We start from the raw sequence: 18,240 nt of genomic DNA on the forward strand, positions 1-18,240 counted from the left end.
TTAAGTCCAGGTGGCAGAAACTGGCTCAGGTTTCCATAGTGGCATGGTAGTCCTCTGTTGTTGAATCACAGAACTGAGGAATAGAGGGAATGAGGGAGAATACATGTGGCATTCCGCTGTATCTGAGGAAAAGAGCTCAGCATTCAGCTTGGGCTGGTCCTGTTCACCCAGAAATCAGTTGGGACCCAGATGTCGGCTGGAGAAATTGGAGTTGCCCAGTATGGGAGGAGACAAATACTCTTCTAAGGAAACCACCACTAGAAAAAAAGAAATCGGAAAAAGCAACAGGGAAATTTGGGGGGAAAGGCTGAAAATTCACAAAGATCTCAGGAGAAAGAAAAGATGTTTAGCTTAAGCAGATAAACGTAAAGGGAAAACGTTAATAGAATGAAATATGGCCTGCAGATCTAGTAAGGGCATCTTTGAATAAACGCTACAAAACAGGAAAATTAAGTGGAACCACTGAAAGAGAAATGAGAATTTGGGGTGCAGGATTTGTGGCCTGTACAGCAGAAACAACTTGCAGAATAGAAAAAACTTGGGTCTGTGGTTTTGAGTCTCATCAAAGAAACAAAACAGAAGACATTAGGAATGCAAATACCTAGAAGTGAAGGACAATCTGGGAGAAGTAAAAGGCATTAAATATTAAAAGAAAATATGCTCTGCAAAGAAGTCAAACATTGATCCTGAAGACAGGATGCATAGAGATAATGTGAGGATTATAGATCTCCCAGAAGAACATGACAAGTCAAAAAACCTGAACACCATAATGCAAAAAACAATACAAGAAAACTGCCCAGAACTTAGTTCAGAAAACAACACAGCAGACGAAAGTATCCATAGATCACCCCTACAATCACCTCTAAGGTAAAAGAATAACAACAACCCCAAACCCAAAGCTGCAAACTTCAAGATATATAGTGGTTAAATTTGGCAATTCCATTGAGAAACAAATTCTGCAAGCAAAAATATGAGAAACCTTCAAATAAAAAGGAAAAGAAATTTAAATAATACAAGACTCTTCTGCACCCACCAGAATGTAGATTGTAATGAAATAACCTATTGTGATTCAAGGTGCAGCCCAAGGTGACCTACCCTGCAAATCAGTCTAACCCAAAATGACAAAATAAGGATGTCCAATAATAAAGAGGCATATGAAACATTCTTAGAAAAAAAAACAACCAGATCTGAAAAGATTATTTGCTTCTTAAACAACCAGACACAAAAACAGTAAATAAATAACACCAAACATAGACGACAACAATGTAACACAGAGAGACTGTTAAGAGGTAACCAAAATGTCTCCCTAAACGTACATAAGGAGACAAGGGTGAAAGCAAAAGTCAAACAGAAGTAACGGTGGGGGAAAGAAGCTGGAAACGTGTTGGATTAAACCTCACAATGTCCCGCCTACAGGGGATCTATGTATGTGGGACTGAATTATGTGAGAGAGTGTATAACAAGGAGGATAAAAAGAGGGAATATGTGATGCATGCTCAGTCAAGTCAAAGGCTTCCCAGCGAAAGGAAAAATAACTCCTGCAGCTTCCCAGGAAGAAGAGAGCCTGCAAGGGAAAGACAAGGAGGCAAAGGGAGCTAGCTACTGAACAGGGGCAGAAAAAGGGACAACCTTGTTTCGATGGTGAAAGCAACACTACTGATAAATGTACCCTATGAGTGGAGAGACAGTCTTTAAAAGGAGACAGGGAACCTACAATAGGTATTATCTGCAGATGACTCATATTGCCTCAGGAGAAGGGGAATCGGAGTTTCTAGAGGCTGCTGAGCCCAGATGAGAGGGCCCAGCAAAGGGATTTTGGGGCAAATGGGTGAAAACGATCCCCTCTATCACCTGCAGGGATTGATAGGTTTCTACCTTTTTTATTCCACCATCTTGGCTCAACAGGCAGGGGGCAAGTTGTACAAGGCAATAACAGAAACTGTTTAGAAGAGAACCCAAAATATTACCTCTCCAAAGTTCTAACAAAAAAGGATGAATACGCACATATATAGCACCTGCCTATGTGCCAACTACTGTGTTACAAATGCTATCTTATTTGATCTTCTTAACAACCCTGCAAGAGAGGTACTGTTATTATCTCTGTTTTATAGTTAGGAAACCGAGGCAGACAGAGGTTAAGTAACTTGCTCAGGGTCACACAGCTGATAAACGTCTGGGGCTTGATTCCAACTCAGGTCTTCCTTATTGCAGGCCCAGCACTTTATCTATTACATCACTAGTTTAAGGGTAATGAGTCAAAAAGTGAAAAGTCTAGAAATAGAAAGACAAGGTAAATAATGAAGAGAGTGAGGGAAATAAACCATTCTAGGAAAAGGTACAGAAAATAAAATTTTAAGAATTAATGAAAAAAATGGAAAGAGGAAAAGAAGTATTTACTTGAGTATTAAACTGAGAGGAAAAAAAGAGGGGAAGAACTAAATAAATATATAAAAGCAAGCAAGCAAGAGGAAGTAAAAAGCAAAACTCCAAAGTCAGGGAAAAGGTAATAAATAGGAGTGGGGGAGCTTGACGGTAAGGGGAAGAGAGTGGCTAGGAAAACAGCCATCTTAAAAAAGAGTTAAACTAACTGGAGACATTATACCAGGTTTAGAGCACAAGAATAGGAAAATCGTAGTTTGGGAAAACCCCAATATTAAAGAAAAAAAGGGGAAAATAGAAACCTAACTTATAACTTTAAATGTGAATGGATTAAACAGTCTAATGGAATGAAAAAGAGTGAACAATTTATAACAAAACCTCACTTTCTAAAACCACATTTAAAAAAAAAGACATCCACAGAATAAAATGAGGGGTTACAAAAAATTTACTATGCAACAAGTGAATCCAAAAAAACAAGAGTTGGAATAATGTTATCAGACAAAGCAAAAATAAACATTCAGGACAAAAAGGAATAAACAAGAGACTACATTATGCTGAAAGAAACCATATATGACAACTCAATATCAATATTAAACTTACAGGCTCCAAATGCCTTTAGCATTCAAATTCATAAAGGAAAAACTAACTGAGCTACAAAAGTACACAGAGTAACACAATAATGGCAGATTTCAAAGTCCCTTTCTCAGTGTTGAATAAATTGAACTGAAAGACAAAAGGGAAAGTATGGAACTAAAAAACTGCTAGAGAAACTTAGAGCTAAAAGACTTAGAGTATCTCCTAAATGAAACTGAAATAAATAGATGTATTTCTTAGCAGCAGGTGGAACTTTTACAAATATCGACCAGGTATTAAGGCACAAATTTTGCAAATAAATATAAAAAGATAGAAAGATTAAATATATCATTAAGAGACAATGAAATAAAAAACAGTAATCAGTTCAGGAGCCACAAACAAAAGACAGATTCAAATGGAGACCTATTAGTGCAGTCCAGGTCGGTTGTTTATGCTAAGAAATACCTTGCTTTTTTTTCAGTCTTTTGACTTTGTTTTTATTATTTGTTGATGTCTCTTGGAGTCATTAGCTTCTATTTGGTCATTTGTAATTTTCAGGGAGCTATTTTCTTGGGTAAGGTATTGTATCTCTTATTTCTCAATATGTTAATTCTCTTTCCACATCTTTCTATCATAGCTCTCATTTCCCCCCCATTTTTCCCTCTGCCCTTCTCATTTGGTTTTAAAAATAATTTTTAGCTCTTTTTTTTTTACTCTTGCTTTACCTCTTCTGGTAATTTTGGTTGGCCTTGTGCCCTAGCTGCATTTTTCTTTGAGGCTTTGCATATAGATGTTTTGTAGTCATTCTCTTCTGTGTTTATGGTCTTAACCCTGACCCAGGTTTGGGTCTTAGCAAGTCTGTTGTCTTGCCCTTGTTGGAAGTTAGAGTACATTGCTGCTGGACTCAGCCACTATCAGCCCTCTGTGAAGCTGCAGATTCAGAGAGACCAAACCAAGTTTTCTTTGATTTGGAATTCCTGTGCTGATTATTCTGCTTCAGGCTTCAGCCTAAGCTGGAAGTTAGAAATGAGTCCCTACTCTATTCCTGGGGTCAGATGGGACCCACATAACTACTGGGTTTTTAATTTGTTCCTCAATCAGCAGACAGCTTGGGCCTCTACCACATCTATGAACAGGTCCTTTTCTCTGATCCTCTCAGGATCTGTGACCTAGAACTAACTGGGTGGGTGGTGAGTGACAAAATTGCTAGATGGCATCTATTCCTGCACTTATGCACTAGTTCAAGGACCCCATGGGAACTGTTTTTATCCCAGTGCTTCATGTCCAGGGCTAGAGCCTTGGCCCTTGTTCAGTCCCTAGGCGCTGGAATGTTCATGCGTGCTCCTGGACAGACCACATCTCTAGCATCCTTAGAACTCTCTTTCCCTATGCTGCCCAAGGCTGGAAAAATGGCACACTGTGATTTTTGTGTAGGAGGTATTGTGGGGGACCTGGTCGGTAATTCTTCCTACTACTACATCATCTTAACTCTGCCCTATTTGGTCCTATTTTGGGTTTTAGGTAGTTTGATAATTCTTTAATAATCCCTTGCTCAAAGTGTTTTCCAGGTTAATTGTTTTTGAAAGTAGGTGCCTTATGTTTGGGGCAGCTAGGTGGCCTAGTGGATAGAGTGCCAAGCCTGGAGTCAGGAAAAGTCCTGTTTCTAAGTTCAAATCTGTCCTCAGATGCTTACCAGCTGTGTGACCCAGGGCAAGTCAGTTAACCCTGTTTGCCTCAGTTTCCTCATCTGTAAAATGAGCTGGAGAAGGACATGGCAAACCTCTCCAGACAGTATCTTTGCCAAGAAACCTCCAAATGGGGTGATGAGGAGTTATGAACAACCACCTTATATTTTCTTCTATTTAAAAAAAAAATCCTTGATTTTGTTCTAAAATGCTTTGTCTTTTGAAGTCATTGGAATGTGATTCTTCCACTCTGTTTTTTTCAGGGAGTCCATTACTTAGGTAAGCTTTTCCAACTTCTGTTCTAAGTTAGTTATTCTCCCATTTTTTCCCCTCCAGAGCTCTAATTTCAATTCTAATTTCATTTACCTCTTGCTTCATTTCTTACAACCATTCTTGTAGTCCTTGTGGCCAAGCCGTTTTTTCCCTGTGGCTCTGTTTATACTTGTAAAGTTACTTTTTTCATCAATTTCTCTTAATTCATAGTCTTTGCTTATTATATGTTATTTTCTTTGTTTTGACTGCCATTACTCCTTTTTCAGTCTTCAGATCAGTTTATTATGGCTTGTATTGGCTTACTGGTGCAAATTCTCTCCGAGCCTCTTTCGGATTTCGACTTTTTGCTCAGGTTTTGCTTGATTGGCGGGCGGAGCTTACTTCTGTTACTCTGATTTGATTTTTTTAGGTTGTGTGAGGGAGAGCTGGATTCCTCTATCCCTTTCAGCTCTCCCTCTCTTTATGTTGCCATCATAACTATATATGAGATGAGATGAAGAAGTGGGCCAGATAGCTCCAGTTGCATCACCTACAGGTGGCTCCTAGGGTCAGTAAGCATCTTTAAGGAAAATTTCCAACTCCCTTTGTTCCTATTCTTTACTCTCACAAAGCCATTTTGTGATATTTTAATTTGGTAGTAGTCAGGCTCTGGAGAACCAATTCATGATGACTAAACAACCTTAGAATTTCAGAAAGAGAATTTACACATTATCCAACTCTCTCACTTCATCAGTGATGAAACAGGCCTTGAGAGGTCAAGTGACTCACTGAAAACCACACAGTGAAGCCCTATCAAAGTTAGTTAAATGTGTTCTTGTAAACTCTGCTCTAATACTGAAAAAAATTTTTAAAAATGTTTTCAAAAATAGTGGATATACACTAAATATTTTTAAAATATTTAAAAAGCTTAATCAAAGCCATGGTTCCAGAAGCTGAACAGCATCAGTCCTATGTTTAATTCAATTCTATATATATATATATATATATATATATATATATATATATATATATATATATATATATATATATATATCTAAAGTACCTATTGTGTTGCTATAGCTTTTGTGGCTAAAGGATTGTCCACAATAGGTGCCTGTCACTCTCTCTCCTCTTACTCTCTTCTTAATCCCTTACAATTTGCCTTCCCACTTCATCATTCCACCAAAACTGCTGTCTCCAAAGTTACCAGTGAGCTCTTAACTGCCTTGTCCCACGGCCTTTTCTCAATCCTCATTCTCCCTAAACTCTCTGCAGTCTTTGACACTGTTGATCACCCTCTCCTCCTTCATACCCTCTCTAGGTTTTCAGGACACCACTATCTCCTGACTCTTCTGTTACCTATCAGACTGCACTTTCTCAGCATCCTTACCCAGATCATGCCCTCTAACAGGAGCTAACCACTGGACTCTCTTCTCTCTTTTATACGACTTCACTTGGTGATCTCATCAGCTCCCATGGATTTAATTCCCATCTCTATGCTGATGATTCTCAAATCCACCTATCTTGCCCCAACCTCTCTGCTGACCTCCGATACTGAATCTCAATTGCTTTTCAGACATCTTGAACTGGATGTCCAGAAGACACTTTAAACTCAATATATCTAAAACTAAACTCATTGTCTTTCTCTCTCAACAATCCCTACCTCCTACCTTTCCTATTGATGTGGGTGCAAACAGTGCCCTAAGGACTAAATTGCCTTTTTCCTGGGGACACCCTAATGCATCTTAATACAAAGGTACCCCAAGGGATGAGTTTCTCTCCCTGGCACCCCAAAGTCTCCTCCCCTTATCTTGTGTCTGGGTCTGGATTCCCTTATTGTGTGTCCAGCCTTATCTTGTCCTTGCCCTGTAAGGCTTATCCTATCCATAAATATCCAGCCTCCACAAGAAACCCCAAAATCGTCCTACAGACTGTATAGCTTTTTGTCTATATAAGTCTGGTCCCTTCCCTACATCAGTGCCTTTGTTTAGCTCCTTGCTCAAAATCTCAGGCCCTCTGCTTTTGCGTCAATAAAGCTTCCAATGGCTACAGAGAAGGTCTAAGTGAATTCTTTCACATTTGATGAACCAGCTCTCCCAACTGTGACCTCATCACTATTACTGTACAGGGTAATAGCTCTGTCCAAAGAAATACAAATTTTGATAGCTTAGGGGTTTGGTAGATTTTTTTTCTTACCTACTTTATTCTATCATTGTTGTGCTTAAAAAAAACCCCAGGACAATTAACTCTTTTGTTTCATGTAGTTTTTAATTTGTGATTTCTTGAAATATAGCTCTGGAAAACCAGGATTTGATAAAGCCCATTTTGGGGGATTCCAACTTGACTATGCCTTTAAACCCAAATCACTCTGGCTTTCACTGATTGGCCAACAATAGGTCCCAGCCCAAGTCTCACTTGCTCGTTGCGCATGGCTCTCATGGCTCGGAGTGAGTGTAAATAGCAATTGTTTCTGTTGCGGCCAGAAACTCTAAGGGTCTTCCCCTCCCAGACGGATTCTTTTGTGAAGGCAAACCAGGCTGTCTTTTGCATCATTTCTTATGTAGCCTTTAACTACTGAATGGGTGTTGTCCCAAACAAAGTGAGACCTGGGAAAGACTTTAGCTTAAAAAGGCCAAGGTCTTCCACTGCATCCTGGGCATCGCCAGTTATCCTGACCTATGTCTTGCCACTGGACCCTGATGACTCTGGAGGAGAGAGGCTGATGACTGCACAACTCTGCCTCACTTGAATCCAATTCACTTGCAAGTTATTGGTGCTCTTTGGGAAGAAAGGAGGAACAACAGTAACAAGGAGATGGCAACACTGCCCTCTCAGTCCCTCGGGCTCATAAACTAGGAGTCATCCTGGATTCCTATTTCTCACCCTCCAAAACCAATCTGTTGCTAAGGCCTGTCAAATTCACCTCTATGCCGCCTTCTCTCCTCTGGCACCGCCACCACTCCAGTGCAGGCCCTCATCACCTCACACCTGGATTACTGCAACATCCTGAAGGGTGGGTCTGCCTGCCTCATCTCTCCCTACCCCAATCTGTCCTCCATCATTCAGCCACCAGTGATTTTCCTAAAGCTTAGGTCCAACTATGTCATTCCTCCCCCTCCCAAGTCCTTAAATTTGAACAACTTCCTGCTGCCTCCAAGATCAAATGCAGTATCTTCTGCTTGGTATTCTAAGTCCTCCACAACCTATCCCCCTCCTGCCTTTCCGATCTTCTTATACTTCACTGCATGCTATGCACTCTTTTATCCAGTGACACTGGTGTCCTGCCTGTTCCATGAACAAGACACTCTATCTCTTGGCTCCGGGCATTTTCTTTGGCTGCCCCCATGCTTGGAATGTTTTCCTTTTTCTTCTCTACCTACTGCCTTCCCTGACTTTAAGTCCTGACTAAAATAAAATCTTCTCCAGGAAGCCTTTCCCAACCCCTCTTAATTCTAGTGGCTTCCCTCCCTTAGTTCCTATTTATCTTGTAGATACCTTGTTTGTACATATTTATTTGCTTGTTGATACCCCCATTAGATTGTGAGCTCTTTGAGGGCAGGCCCTGTCTTTTGCCTCTTTTTGTATTCCCCAGAATTTAACATAGTGCCTGGAACATAGTAGGTACTTAATAAATGTTTCTCAACAAATGTAACTTTGGGGGGGGGGGGGCGGGGAGGGGGAAGTCCTGGTAAGGAAACTCTCTCTACTGATATCGATCAGCAACGGGTTCTGCATTCTGTATTCTGAGAATTTCTTGGGACCCTAAGAACTTAAGTAATTTGGGCCAGGGTCATGCAGCCAGAGGAAGAACTTGAAGTCTGTATGTAAGGGTTCTCTAAATGTATCTAGATTAATTAAGGCAGACTCTCCTTTCAAGGTACTTGTATGATACTGGAAAGATACAACATGAGAAGGGGGAGAGCGTTAAGAACTAGGTGGTGGGAATGAGGGAGAAATAAGGGAAGATTTTACCAAGGAGGTGATACTTGAGGGGAGTCTTAAAGGAGAATAATGATTCTTAGAGCCAGAGATGAGAAGGCAATACATTTCAGGCATGGCTGGCTTGAGCAACTATCTAAAGGAAGGAGATGGAATGTTAATTTTGGGGATAGCTTAGTTACTAGTCCCACTTGATTGAAATGCAAAGGCGTACTGCTGGTGGAGTTGTGAACTGACTCAACTATTCTATAGAACAATTTGGAACTATGCTCAAAGGGCTATCAAACTGTGCATACTCTTTGATACAGCAATACTACTGCTAGGTCTGTATCCCAAAGAGATTTCAAAAAAGGGAAAAGAACCTGTTTATACAAAAATATTTATAGCTTTTATTTATAATTATTTATTTATATGATATATAAATATATTATATATAATTTATATGTTATATAAAATTTATATGAATTTATAATTTATGTATTTTGTGGTGGCTAAGAATTGTAAATTGAGGGGGATGCCCATCAATTAGAGAATGGCTGAACAAGTTGTGGTATATAGTTGTGATGGAATTTACTACTATGCTATAAGAAACAATGAACAGGATGATTTCAGAAAAACCTGGAGAGACTTACATGAACTGATACAGAGTGAAGTGAGCAGAACCAGGAGAACATTGTACATAGTAACAGTAATACTGTATGATGAAGAACTTCGAATGACTTAGCTATTCTCAGCAATACAATGATTCAGGAAAATCCCAAAGGACTCATGATGAAAAATGCCATCTGCCTCCAGAAAAAGAACGGGTGTCTGAAGACAGACTGAAGCATACTATTTTTCACTTTCTTCTTTTTTTGTTTGAGTCTTCTTGCACAAAATAACTAATATGGAAATGTTTTACATTTGTAGCACATGTATAGCCTATATTAAACTGTTTACCATCTCAGGGAGGGGGGAGGGGAAGGAAAGAGGGATAGAGTTTGGAACTCGAAACTTGGAAAAAAATGAAAGTTAAAAATTGTTTTTATGTGTAATTGGGGGAAAAAATAAAATATTATATGAGTAATAAAAAGATAAAGGCAGGAAGGTGATTAATTTAAAATGAGCCCTAAAAATTAAACTGGAGCTGGATTGTGGAGGGCCTTTATTGTGCTAAGTTTTTTTATTTCATCCCAGAAGCCATAGGGAACCACTGAAGATTTTTAAGCAGGAGAGTGACCTGGCCATACCTGTGTTTCAAGAGTTCTAATTTGGAAATTGTATGGAGACTGGATTGGAAAGAAGGGAGACTTAGAAAGCAGAGGGATCGATTGGGAAACTAGAGAAGTAAGTATTCTAGGTGAGAAATGATGGTGTGAATTAGGGTGTTAGCCTAATGAATGGAGAGAACGGGAGGGAAGCATAAGGACCTCAGTATTCTCCATCCCCCCTCCTACACTCCCACTCTCCTTATAGAGTAAGGCTATGGAGGTAGAATCAATAAAACTTGGTAAGACTGAATGGGTGAAAGAAGAGGAGGGACTAACGAGTATGAGTAACTGGGACCACAGAAGAGCTCTCAACATAAATAGAGGGGCAAGTATGGGGGAAATGATGATTTTTGTCTTGTACATACTGAGTTTGAGATGTCAAGGAGACTTGCAGGTGGAAGTATCTAGCAGGTGGGTGGCAATGTGGAATAGTCTCTCCCTGCTACATACCTGCTAGATCAAACATCCAGTTTGAGTTGTCCATGAGGCAGTTGGAGATGGGAGACTATCTCAGCAATGATTCAGGCTGGATATTTAGATCTAGGAATAATGTACAAAATTAATACATGGGAGATAGATGCTGAGGTCACTAAGTTGGATAGTATAGAACAAAAAGAGAAGTGTGTCCAGGACAACATTTGGGGGGCTTTCATGGTTAGGGGTTGAGATATGGATGAACAAGCAGCAAGGAAACCGAGGCATCAGTTTAGAGTTTACTAGTTGTCAATTCCTACTCCAATCAGATATTGATAAGACATCTATTATGATAGATATTTTGTTTGTTAATGCTTTTCTCCAACGAAGATCATTAAAATACTTCAGAAATACAAGTATAGTAATTCTGCTTTAGTCACAAGAAAATGAGTTATTATGGGCTACATTAAACACCAGCTATTGTGGCATATTTGAAGTATGAAACACCCTAATGTTTGTAATATATATTTCACATATAGTAAGTCACCAAATCATCTAGGAATACTTTTATTTTAAACAATTCTTATATTACAATTTATGGAAGCAATTTGTAAAATGAGCAGTATTAAATTGTGTGCCATGAAATATTCAGGAATGAATACATATTTACATCTTCTTAATAGTTGCCCTTCAGGTCAAATGACAAAACTGTCACACTGCAAGACAAGTTACTTTCATAAATGGATGGACCATTTCACATTCAGCACAAATTTGAAGCTTAACATTTCTTTGAAAAAACTATACATACAATCTTGGTTTTCAGAAACAGCTGTGTTCATGTTCTTGAAAAGTCCAGCAAAATGTAGCCTTTAGATAAAGACTTCAATGTGCATTTTCATAGTGTTTCCTAGTTGTAGGTATATGACCTCCTAAGTTTGTGAGAAACTGCCAAACATTTAATATTATGTAGCCTCCCTAGACTACAGGCTAGCAAATCTCAGGTCTAAGATAACTGAAGCCACATTTTTCAACAAAAGCTATTCAGAAATGAAAATGGACATTCTGGAAACTGGGTAAAAAACTCAATTGGAATCTGTGCTGGGAATGTTTTTATAATTTCCTTCATTCTTGCCTGCTCAGCTGAAGGGGCTCACTGGATTTAGGTCACTTTGAGAATTAATGACAGGCCTTCTAACTTCTCTTGACCTCAACATGGCATTAGAAATCCCTCCATTAATTCCTTTGGCAGGGCATCTACAAAGGGAGTTCCAGATCCTGAAATGTGGTTTATGGTGACAAAGAAACCTACCTGAACCCTGTTGATCTGTAAAACCATTGTTTCTTCCAACAAAGATTAACAGTTCATCTATCTGGGCAAAGTTGAGGCTTTTCAGATGAAGGGAAAAAATGGTCATGACAACTATACATAGATACTTAAAACACAAACAGTGCAGCTTCCAGCTTATTTTCCAAAACACACAGGGTCCTAATCAACTCAAATGCTCTACAAAGTTTCAATTAAATGAGGCCATTTTGAAGCTAGGGAGGTGCTAACTAGCAGCTGTCACTAAAGGAGCCACATCAACCGTTTCAGAGTCAGTGGGTGAAACACGACTAAGCTCTGAGCAACTTATTAGAACACTTGGCACTTGTGTACTGCTTCACTGAAGGGGCTAAGTAGCCCCACAAATCATTCTGACCCTGCCTGGACACACAGGGGCACTGAGGCACGGACAGGTTATGGGACTGGCTCATGGGCTTATTATTAGCTCAGCAATATTGGAGCTGGGAATGAAGTGCTGAGCTAGTGGCTCTCCAGTCTGACCACATTCTGTCTTTGAAGGAGCAGTTATAAATCTTGAATTACTATGGAAACTTTTGCAAATGGAGTTATATAATGTCTGATGACAATACTACTGTGTGCAGGATTCCTGTTGTCATCTCCTCTAAGGGAAAGGGGGCCCTCATTCTAAAGTTGTTACTTTTGTAGTTGTAAATAGCACTGTGGTGTGTGTGTGTGTGTGTGTGTGCGCGCGCGTGTGTGTGCGCGCATGTGGGGAGAGGGCCTTGGCCGCGGGTGACCGGGGGAGGGGCAGGGGGAGCAGAACCAGATTTAAGGCTCCTCTTGCAGTGATTTCAGAAGAGTTTCCAGAATGACTGAGGCTACTATTAACATCTTGGTTCTATATCACATAGTTATAAAACAGGATTCATTTCTTTTTAAAAAACGGTAGATGCCTGACTAGGTGTCTCTCCCTCCATCACATTAGGACTCAGGGAAAGCCCTTCCGCAGGGCTTTGTTCTTCACCATAATGAACTTGCTAATAAAGACGTGAGCAAAACTTGGATCCACCAGATAATGATACGTTTTCACCGTGGAAGGAAGGGGCTCCACGGCCACCACAGGACATGGTGTCTGCATGGAAGTAGAAGTTGGGGCAAGATGGTATGATGTTTTTGTGATGTAGTCCACAAGTCTGTTGTACTGCTGTTCAGACAGCCTTTCTCTGGCACCATCCACCTAGAATAAAAAAATAAAGAACCATTAATGCCCATGAGCTTCCTCCCATGAAAAGGCTACTAGGGGCTAAGGCCTCTTTGCCATTTATCTAAAGCAAGGAAAAGTTTGTTTTTTTTTTTTTCCCCTGCGATAAGGCCACAGTGGCACCCTCCCCATTAGAAGAGGGAAAGCTCTGTGTTGGGAACAGTCTTCAATCTTAGTGGGAGCAGCTGAAGTCGAATAAAGCTTGTCATGTTTGCATCTGACAGTTTGCTCACATTTTCCTCATTAACTGCATTAAAACATCTGCTGCTGCTTTCACCAGTGAGCCCAAGGACAATGGAGAAAGACATCTTCACTCTGCTTACTTCGTTCAAGATTGATTGGTCTTATTAACTCAGGACTCAGCTTGTTCAGAACGATTCCAGTCTGACAAAAGGTGCAGGGAACTCTCAACCATTTTCAAAACAGTGGCTTTGGACAGAAACTTTAAAAATAAATACCAAACTCTAACATTTTCTGTTTTTATAAATATTAGTCTTTAAAGCCAGAAAAAATAGTAATACTGGGCAGAGCAAGAGGAAATTTTTATGAAGAAAAAAGAGGGAGAATGCAAAGTACATTTATGGTTCATAAAAGTCTGGACCATCTTCAAAGAAGCTGAAGTTGAGGAACCATGATGCTACCTGGGCTGATTCTATTAGATTTTCTGGGAAGATAACTAGGGCCATAAGTGATTTTTTCCCAGCCTAATACAATAGCCATAGTGTGTAGAAGAGTGGCCTGGGAAGCTTCCAGTGTAGACCACTAGGATAATTATCTATGTTCACATGACTTTAAATATGGAGGATCCAAATAGCTAAGGAATGATGAGGATGGCCTTGCAGTTTGTTAAACAAAACCCCAACAACTGTGCCCTCTGGAATTTAGGCATATTTTACAGAAGTGCAAAACAGAAAAAAAACGACCCATACAAGAGGAGTCTAGACCCTGCAGAGAGGTGAAAGGAGGAGGGACACGCTAGTCTACATTACCAAGTACTAAAGACTGGACTACATCGCATACTAGATGACATTAATAAGGACCTTCGTAATTGTAATACAATTCCTGTCCCTCATTTTAGTCTGGTGTAAAACAATCAAGGCACAAGACACCTCCACTGACTGTAGCAGAGGAGAGCTGTTGCTCATCAAATGGAATGGGGTCAGCCTTCAGATGGTGGGCACGGCAGGGTGGACTCAAGGGATAATTGCTTCTCCTGAACAGCAGCACAGGAAAACCCTGTGTTGTGAAAGGGACTGAGCCAATGAATAAATTGCTCCTCCTGACTCATTTGGAGTCTTTTGTAGGAGATATCAGTGGTATGCTGGGCACATTAAGCAATTGTTACCCTAAAAATGGCACCTCTGACCAAGAAAAGTCAGGGTTGCTTTGAAGAAAATCTTGTTCCACATTTGAATCTGCTAGACGATGTCATCTGCAAATTAATTCCTTCCAAAATCCAAGGGAAGCTTGGTTTTACAGCATCTAAGTAAAAAGGGATAGAGCAGAAGAAGCCTCACCTCACTCTGAATAGGCCTGAGATGAAAGTTCTTGTTTTCCTGGAAGCAGAAGATGGGAGGAAGCAGGGTACATGGCACACTCTAGCCTGACCCGCTGGTGTGGGAGCCAAGATAGATGTGCCATAGCAAGGCTGCAGGGTATAAGGCAGAGCAAAGGTCTGCACAGAAGCAAGATATCAGGAGACTGAAGCTTAGGCTCTTACAGAAAAATGAGTACTTTATTCTGTTGCTCAGGATTTTTCTCCACAGGGGAAAGAGGTGGAGTTGTGGGTGTGGGCTCAGAGAAGATAGAGGTGACTTAGTTAATGGTATGAAATGTAATGTGCCATTTCCACTTCTTTTCTTTGGATTCTCAAGTGAAGGAAGATGGAAGCAGAAACAAGGGAAGCGAGAAAATGAGGTGACCAGAGGTGGGTGACTTTAGCACACCTTCTTCTATTTCTGTGTCATGCCAGGATGGAGACTGCCTCCCTGGAGAGCCCGATTCTGCCAGTCAGGCCTTAATCTACACACAGAGCACAAGATCCTCATCCACACTCTCTCCTTCCTGGGTGCTCATGGCCCTGCCATCTCCTGGTTCTTCTCGGTCTCCTTTGCTGGGGCCTCACCCATGTCCCAACCCTTATGCACAGCTGTCCCTCAAGGCTCCATCCTGGACCTCTTCTCTTTGTTCTACATTTTGTCTCTTGGTGATTTTACCAACTCCAAGAGATTCCATTATCTTAAGCTCCAGGCCATCCTCTCCCGACCCCATTTCCCTCCAGCCCTGTCCCATATCCCCAAGTGCTGACCTCTGCTGGATGGGGGAATATTCCTTTCCTACTCAACATGTACAAAGCCGAGCTCAACCTCTTTCCTCTGAAACGGTTCCCTCTTTCTCACCCTCACAACTGACTGGGTGCCAAGTTTTGTTGATTCTGCATCCATAGCATCTCTCGACTGTCTTCTCTTTCCACTCCCATGACCACCAATCGCTCTAATTCAGGCCCTTACCCCCTCTGCCTGCCTCCCGTCTCGCTTCTTTCGCATCCACTCTCTTCTGTCTATTTCTAAGGATCTGGCCATGCCACCCCCATGCTTACAAAGCATCATTGTTGGCTCTTTCACAACACAGGTTAAAATACAAACTCCTTGGTTCAGAATTGAAAGCCCTCTACAAGCTGAGTCTCAGTCTACACTCTCAGGATTGCTTGTACACTGCTGTCCTTCATGAACTAGCTATTTCAGTTACAGATGCCCAGAGGAGACACGGCACTAAGTGAAATACTTTGGGAAGATGAAGCGGGCAGTGACCTAAAGCAGCAACCCTGGAAAAGGCCTAAAGTGGCCCTGATGTTCTCTTTTCAAAGCCCTGCCCTGTACTGAACAAGAGCTAGCTCCCAGAAAGTTGCTCTCTGCCCACCTTCTGCAGTTACGTCTTTTCAGAGGCCGGCCCTGGGACTGGAATGTTCTAAATTCCTCGTTTCCTTCAAGGTTGAGCTCAAGTGCTGTCTGCTATACAAGACCTCCTCCTTCTCCTTCTCCTTTCAGTAGCTAGTACTTGCTCCATGCCTAGTAATTACCTTGTTTATATTGTTTCTAGTTTGTGTTTTCTTTATATATATTGTTTCCCCACAGTAGAATGTATCTCTTTGAGGATATCCCCAGCACCCAGTTCAGTGTCTGCATGTAGTAGGTGCCTAATAAGTGCTTGTTGCATAAGTAGATCAACCAATGAGAGGCCAGAATCATGGGATTCTAGAGGGAGTTTTAATACATTTTTGTTGTTGTTGTTGTTGTTTTTGCAGGGCAATTGGGGTTAAGTGACTTGCCCAAGGTCACAGCTAGTACATGTGTCAAGCGTCTGAGGCCGGATTTGAACTCAGGTCCTCCTGACTCCAGGGCCGGTGCTCTACTCACTGCACCACTTAGCTGCCCCTTAGAGTGAGTTTTAGATCCTAGTTTTAGCCCCCTCATCTTACAGATGAGGAAAGAGGCCCAGAGAAGGGAGGGACCTGCTTTGGTTTGCAAAAGTATTAAGTGGTCAAAGAAAGATTCGAAGCTGGGCCCTCAGACTCCAGTCTCTTCCACCATACCAAGTCAAGTGTTTCTAAAGTAAGTCATGCTGAGTGATAATGAGGCCTCTACTAGCTTTTGGCAGCTTTCAGGGGTGGTAGTTAAAGCTGTCATCTTCTTTGATCCTCAAAAAACCAGACCCTTCTTTAATCTGATTCCCCTCCAGTAAAGGTGACTCCCTCAGTTCCTACCCCATCTAGGAAAGGAGAAAGAGGAAGATCTAATTTGAGGGGTGTAGAGATCACTCGGTCAATGTCAAATGATGAATCTCCAGTCAGTCCCAAAAGCCTGAGCATGGTGTTTCCCAAACAATTGAGAAGAACAGTCACAATTACCCAGCAAGTCCTCTGAGACTTCTCATTAAGCACTAAGGGGAGTCACTTGAAGACAATGTTATTTCCCCCTGCCAAGCCCTGAAGCCAAATCAGCACTCCTCTATTGTCAACTGCACCTAACGGTTTTGGCAGATCGAATAAAGTCAGCTTGGACATATGACCTCTGTTTATCCCCAGAAAGTCATCAACTCAAAACAGCAATGTGGTCTTGATGCCAAGCCACGGTTTAAAGCCTGACTGATTGTGATCCAGGAAACTAAAGAAATCTAGAAGTTGCTGTCATTGGCTTACTTCCATCTTCTCAGATAACTCTACCCCAAACAGTGGTATGAGAGAAGCAGTCTCTAATACTAGGATGATTATCAAATGATTTCCAGAAGACAGCACTATGTTGTTTTCTCTGAAGACTAGTGGCCATTCAGAGTTACCGTGACTTAGGAAAGCAGGTGCCAGCTTGTTAGCAGCAGCCACCTATTTTTGGTTGGGTAAGAAGCTAATGTGAAGTTGGGCTCAAAGAATGCCTCGTTCATAGGATCAGATTGGGGTTGGATGCCGATGCCCCCTAAAAGAGTAGAAGTTCAGCTGGGAGGGGCAGAGAGCAACTTTCTAGGGTTGTTCACGCCAGGGCAAGGTATATCCTCAGGTCACTGCTCACCTCATCTTCCCAAAAGACTTAGTACTATGCATCCCATGGGCATCCAACAGCTATCATCTATTGATCGGTCAGGCAGATGAAGGTGACCCAGAAAAATTCTCAACCAAAGGAAAGAGCACAAAGAGGCTGGCTAGAAAGGAAACAGTACCTGGCATTTATGTTTCTCAACAATATTTTGACCCCTGGAATGTGATGGAAGGAGGAAGAAAAAGGGGCAATCCTGCTGGTTTGACAGCTTCATTCTGTGTTCTACTGAACCTTAAGGACTCCACAGCCATGGTTTGCTCTGGTTTTACACCTTTTCAGCCATGAGGGCACTGATAATGGTCCTCACCGAACTCATACACAGGAGAGAGAGGAGAAACAGAAACACACCCTCCGCTCCAGACCACCTACAACAAGCACCAGAGTCTTCTTGCACATAGCTTGGAGGGCCCTAGCCCATAAGGAGGGACCTTGGACAGAATCTGGAAATGGACATGAGTCCCAGAAAAGTGAAAGGATTTGTCGAAAGTTCTGTAGCCTATAAGTGGCAGATGTAGGTTTGGCCTTAGGTCCTCCTCCTCCAGATCCAGTGTTCTTTTTGCTCCCTCGTTTATCTCTGATATGGGCAAGAGAAGAGACACAGGCAGGAGAAATT

General features: G+C 41.4%; 1 protein-coding gene across 1 annotated transcript in view; it reads right to left on the minus strand.

The window, feature by feature from the left end:
* Window positions 1-11,043: 11,043 nt before the first annotated feature.
* The window catches only part of VPS13B (vacuolar protein sorting 13 homolog B), a 1,100,792-nt gene continuing 1,093,595 nt past the window's right edge, over window positions 11,044-18,240 (minus strand). The window contains 1 exon segment of the mRNA XM_036759288.1: window positions 11,044-13,014. Coding sequence (XP_036615183.1) covers window positions 12,766-13,014 — 249 coding nt within the window. The 3' untranslated portion in view covers window positions 11,044-12,765.

This window comes from Trichosurus vulpecula, chromosome 1 (genome assembly GCF_011100635.1).
Source record: "Trichosurus vulpecula isolate mTriVul1 chromosome 1, mTriVul1.pri, whole genome shotgun sequence".
Classification (NCBI taxonomy): domain Eukaryota; kingdom Metazoa; phylum Chordata; class Mammalia; order Diprotodontia; family Phalangeridae; genus Trichosurus; species Trichosurus vulpecula.